Source organism: Nematolebias whitei, chromosome 5 (genome assembly GCF_014905685.2).
Source record: "Nematolebias whitei isolate Nwh7 chromosome 5, NemWhi1, whole genome shotgun sequence".
Classification (NCBI taxonomy): domain Eukaryota; kingdom Metazoa; phylum Chordata; class Actinopteri; order Cyprinodontiformes; family Rivulidae; genus Nematolebias; species Nematolebias whitei.
The window spans coordinates 9,237,761-9,243,392 of NC_056502.1; the positions used below are offsets into that span (position 1 = coordinate 9,237,761).

At 37.9% G+C, this 5,632-nt stretch overlaps 1 protein-coding gene across 2 annotated transcripts in view; it reads left to right on the top strand.

Moving 5' to 3' along the window:
• The window catches only part of lsr (lipolysis stimulated lipoprotein receptor), a 20,555-nt gene extending 16,988 nt beyond the window's left edge, over positions 1-3,567 (top strand). For both annotated transcript variants that reach the window (XM_037676791.1, XM_037676792.1), the window contains 2 exons: positions 1,149-1,617; positions 2,860-3,567. In XM_037676791.1, coding sequence (XP_037532719.1) covers positions 1,149-1,617; positions 2,860-2,895 — 505 coding nt within the window. In that variant the 3' untranslated portion in view covers positions 2,896-3,567. The remainder of the gene's footprint in view (positions 1-1,148; positions 1,618-2,859) is intronic.
• Positions 3,568-5,632: the final 2,065 nt, after the last annotated feature.

Here is a 5,632-nt window from a genome sequence, read left to right on the forward strand (position 1 = left end):
TTTTTTAACAGTAGCAACACTGTTTATCTGAGGACATAATGGTAAATGTACTGTAGTTATATAGCACCTTCCTATCTTCTCAGGACACTCAAAGCACTTTACAACATAATCTGTGCCTCATTTACCCATTCATACAGCACTCCACTAGATCTACAAAGCTAATTGAAGAAATCATTCTAAAGAGACTAGTCAGAGCTTTAACACATTCATACACTGCTGGGACACACATCGGAGGCAGTGAGGGTTCAGTGTCTTGCCCAGGGACTTCGGCATGTGACTGCTGGTGGATCCGATCCCCCAACTTTTGCGTTGGAGGACGACTGCTCTAACCACTCAGCCACAGCCGCTCTATGTAATCAAAAGTTTATGAAGATACCACATTGTCTTTTGACAGTCGACAATTTCAAAGAATGGTCTTTCTAAATAAAACAATTTGCTCAGTTCAGCAGCTTTTTGTAGCTTTTGCAGGAGGTGAAAATAGGTTGAGTGTCTATATCTGATCTGTGGGAGTTTCCTGCTGGTTTCAGTGGTTTTGTTCTGCAGTTGGTGCAACTGAAGTTCAACAAACATGCCTTCATCTCAAACATCCTCTAAAAACTTATAGATAGTTTTGGATAAGTTTATTTTATTTGTGCACAGCCATTCACTAACTATCTGTTTTAAATTGTAGTACAGGTGGTATTTATTTATTTATTTATTATTATCTTTAGCATTTATTTGTGTACAAGATGCAGAAAAGTACTTCTAATGAAGTATCCTAATAGTGGGTCATTATTTTTCTTAACATTTTATTTAATGTTTGTAATTTGTTGGTGTGTTTTTTTACTGGTCTGGCTTTGGGACCAAAAATGCATTCTGTTGAAGCTAACGGACTAAAAAAGAAACATATATGTGAGTGAAACCACTGCAGAGTCTGTTAAAAACAGCTGAAGTGACTGAAGTGAAGCCTTTTGATTTTTATTAAAATTATTTCCCTTTCTTGCATCACCTTAGCTTTAGCTTTTTCTTGCATCACCTTAGCTTTAGCTTTTTCTTGCATCACCTTAGCTTTAGCGTTAGCTTTGAACAACAACCAAAAAACACTTTTAATTTAGGCCTTATTGACTGTTTTAGATAAAGCTGCAATATTCTGCTTTGTGCTCTTTTAGCTCGGATGACGAGTGGAGCACCAGCGCTCGCAGTGGCTACGATCGAGACTACGATGACCGCAGACGTCGTGACTATTCTCCTGACAGTCGTAGGAGAAGAGACGATGGGGGCTCCAGCGACCTGGTGGGACGACGCAGCCGCAGTCGTGACGATCTGATTGAGCTGGAGCGGGATTACCGGTGTGGCGATGGCAGCAGGTCTGGCCGGGAGGCTTACGATGACAGTTTCCTGCGAGAAGCCATGGAGAGGAAGAAGCTGGGCGAGCAGCAAAGGGCACGCAGCCGGGAGCGCCTGGATAGTGAAAGCGACCGCTTGGATCGGGACAGGGCGCCACGTGGGCCCCCACCACTTCCTATGAGCCCCCCCTCTGGATATCCTGGTCGCCATGATGACTACCCATCTTCACAGCCGCCTTCATACAGTGACAATGAAAGTGTGCCGTCTTCAAAGAAAAGCAATCTTCGCAAGGTAAGTCACCAAAAATGTATTAACATGCAAATTGACCTTGTGGTGTATAGAAGTTTTAACTTTAAGACAAATGTTTTCTAATAAACAGTGAGAGTAAACAATTGTAGCAGAGATCTAAAACAAAGATCTGAAACAAGCAAGAAACGATCTTCATTGTTGTGTAAATGTTTATGAAGCATTTACAATTTATGGTCAATTTTTCTTCTTTACATTTTTCAGCATCTTTCTCGTTCCACAATTTTTGTACTTTTTTATTTTTTTTTTGCTAATTTAAGTTTTTTTCCGCATCATTTCTACATTTTTGGCTCAGTTCTGCTTCTTTCAGCCTAAATGGGCAAACATGTTCTTTCTGCTTTCTTCTGCTAATTTAAGCTAGTTCTACCTTTTCAGCTACTTTTTAGCATTTTTCTAGCAAATTTCAGCTGTTCGGATAAATTCAAGTTTTTCATGGTAATTTTTGCTACTTTCAGCTTAATTAACTTCTTTCTGATAATTTCAGCTTGTTATGCTCCTTTCAGTTTTTTTTTCTGCTACTTTCAGCTTTTTTTTAGCTCTTGCTGGTACTATTTAGCTCTTTTGATGCTGTCTTTAACTTTTTCATATAATGCCACATTTTTTAAGCTCATTTCAGCTCTTTCTACTTCCTTCTATAGTTTAAGCTTCCTTCTGTCTTTTCAGCTATTTTTTAGCTAATTTCAGCTTTTTTTTAGCTACTGTAATTTCCTAATTCTTTTGCCAATTTCTGCTCATTTAAACCTAATTCAGCAAACGTGTACTTTCTGCTTTCTTATGCTAAAGAAGGCTTGTTCTTCCATCTCGGCTACATTTCAGAATTATGTTTTAGCTTCTTGCAGCTTTTTTCAGCAAGTTCTTCTGCAATAAGCATTCACACTGCATTTTCATAGGAAATGCAATTTCTCTGGTTGACATTAGATTAGCTTTAAAGTATTTTTGGACATACACTACCTTACCGCTCTGAATCTTTAACTGTTTATTATCTTAGACTAAAACCACTTACTTGACAACTTTAATAACTCTTATTTTAAATAGTTGAAAATTTTAGCTTTTAAAAATCATGACAAAAATTAAGATTTTAAATATTGCCATACATTAAGTGATGAAGTCGGACAAAGATTGTTTTCTTGTCAAGGTGTTACAGATCCCTGACTATGATGAAATATAATTTTAAATCTATTTTCCTGCTTTGTTTTTGAAGTCAACACGTCTGTTGCTGTTTTTCAGAATGGAGCTGTGAGTCGGGAGAGCCTGGTGGTGTAAAACCAACCATGACGTCAGATTCAGCTTTGATCTTTTATTTCAAAAATAGGTGATTTCTTACCCTGTATATAAATATTACTCACACTGCTAGTGCGCTGTGCTGATTTATGTTTTATACTGAGCTCAAATTGATGCTGAATATTATATATTTTTTTATTTTTACTGGGAAGAGGTACGTATAAAAAGTTAATGTGCTTTTCCTTGTATAAAGTTTTGTGGCTGCCACAAGTGCCTTATATTGTACAGTTTGAACTGAAATGTAAACTCCCTCATAATAAATCTGTTGTCTGTTTAGATATTTACTTTTTGACATATAATTGTTGTAATTGGGTTCGATTATTAACTTGTGGGTAGTTCCAGTGAACAATATTTGTGCGGATTCGACAAGATCTTTGCTGTTTGTATATGTTCTGTTTTTGTACTTGTAAAAAAACGTGTTTTTAATGAACCTGTGTACATTTAAATGGATTGTTTTTATCTTTGCTTATTGCTTGTCATCGTGTTAGTCCGCTTTTAGAGACCTGCTGAACAAACTACTTTATAATTCTACTTTTTCCCCCAATGTTTTGATTTTAATCTGCAGTAATGCTGTACAGCTGACTAGTTTATCTCCAAATATGCAAATGTTCAATATGATGTAACTAAATCTTTTTTTTTTACAATAAAGCTTTTGTTGCAAGATCATGTAGTTGGCTTGAACTGTTTCTCCACTAGATGTCACCATCTTGTTTCAGTGGTGTTTGATGCATTTAGAAACTTTTAAAATGAAAACTTTACAAACTAATAAATCAGACCAAAGCTCTAGTCAGTTAGTGGAGGAGATTTATAAGCTACAGATTTGTTTATCTTGATGTTTACCTGGTTTGACAGCATAATCTGCACTCAACATGGAGACAAAAGTACAACTGAAGTACTGGGTAGTTCTATATGCTGAAGTACTAGAAAGCACATAAGATGCTTCTGAAGCACGAGTCGATGCATCATCCATAGTTCTGTTTTTGTGTTTAAAGATTACTAACTATTAAAGTTTTCATACTGATAAAATGTTATTCAACACAGTAAAATTCAAATAAATGTCCCCCATTTAAAGAATGACATGGGTGTTGAATGCTTCACACATCGTTTTTTTTTCTTCCTACAATCTAGATTATGATGTACCTTCAAAGGGTTAAAAATCTCAAATTGCACCAAGTTTACCAAGACAAACCTCATCATATTGATCACACACTTTAAAAAATACAAATGATGCTTAAAATATACTTGCAATGCTACTTATTCATGGTTAACAGTGCTCACTTTTCTGCTCAAGCTTCATTGTAAAGGAAAATTTGAGCTTCACTTTAGTTTTGATACGCCTGTATTATACGTTTTATGGTATAGACCCCATCTGTCCATCTATATAAACTTTCTCTTGTCCAACCCATAACGTCTGATCTTTTTTCAAGATATTTTATCTTCATTCACACAGTCATCATCACCAGAGTGTCGTGTACGCTTTAATCACCCCAGCATCAAGGTCACGTCCAGGTCATGTCAAGGTCAAGGTTTTATTATTTTATTTTGAGCATTTGCTTGTCCCACATGTGTACATGTGATCCACTCAAGATAATCCAATGAAACGTGGCACATTTTTACCATGACAGGACAGCATGTTGCGTAGTCTTTCCATCTCCCCAGCTCTCATCTTTTCAAGGTCTTTGCTGGTCCGGGCCACCGCCATAGATTTCTGTATCGCAGTATAATAGTTTCTATTCATTTATTTCCAGTAATGAGTTTTGTATTGTTTGTATTTAATGTGTCTTTCAGTTGCGTGTTATTGTTTATGGAGTTTAATGTTGTTATATTTTTTCCCCCCTTAATGTTAAGTTTTTTGATAGGTGTATATTAGAGTTGCGTTCGGGCCCAAACAATCCGAACCGACCCGGCCCCAGCCTGTAGCCATCATTTCCAAATCCCACCCAACCTGACAAATTAACAATAATTACAGGTCCGAACACCCCCCCCCCCCCCCCCCCCGACATTTTTAATTAAGCTTAGACTGCTTATATAGTCATTAACGGCGGACGCATGCGGCTGAATAAAAGGGAAGAAGATCGGAGCTGAGGGGGTGTTTGTCCTTTCATGACCGTCAGAGCGCATTAAATCCCCGTTTCTACCTGCATTCTGCATTATTCAGACACGGACCCTACTCTGACGTTGAATATTTTGTGATCTCGCATGTTTGGGGCTGTGCACGTTCTCTTGAGTACAGCGGCTGAATGAACGCCCATTTGGGCGATGGATCGCTGGTAGTCGTCCATCTGAAGCTTAACTGAACTTTTTTTAAACTTCTTTCAACCGGCCAGTCAGCGCTCAGTCAAATGGCAGCATGCGGCTGGTGACTGTATGGCAAGCCATGTTGCCATATAATTGAATTGTCAGCTGCGCACGTCTGCTGACACAATCAAAAGCCCGACACTGGCCCGGCCCGGCTCTAATCCAGGTCGAGCTGGGCTCTGGGTCAGAAATGACAGCAATAGTGTATATTGTGTGTCATGCAGTACTCTTGTTGATGTACGCTTTATTCTGTGGGAGGCCCTTTTCCAATAAAATGTAAAAGTCAGCATGATGGTAACAGACTGGAGTTTTTCAACCAAAAGGCAACAATTGCCATGCACAGTACAACTTTTCATAGCTTGCAAACCATCCTAATATTAATCTAAGATTAGTGACACTTAATTAGCTGTTGAATTTGTAT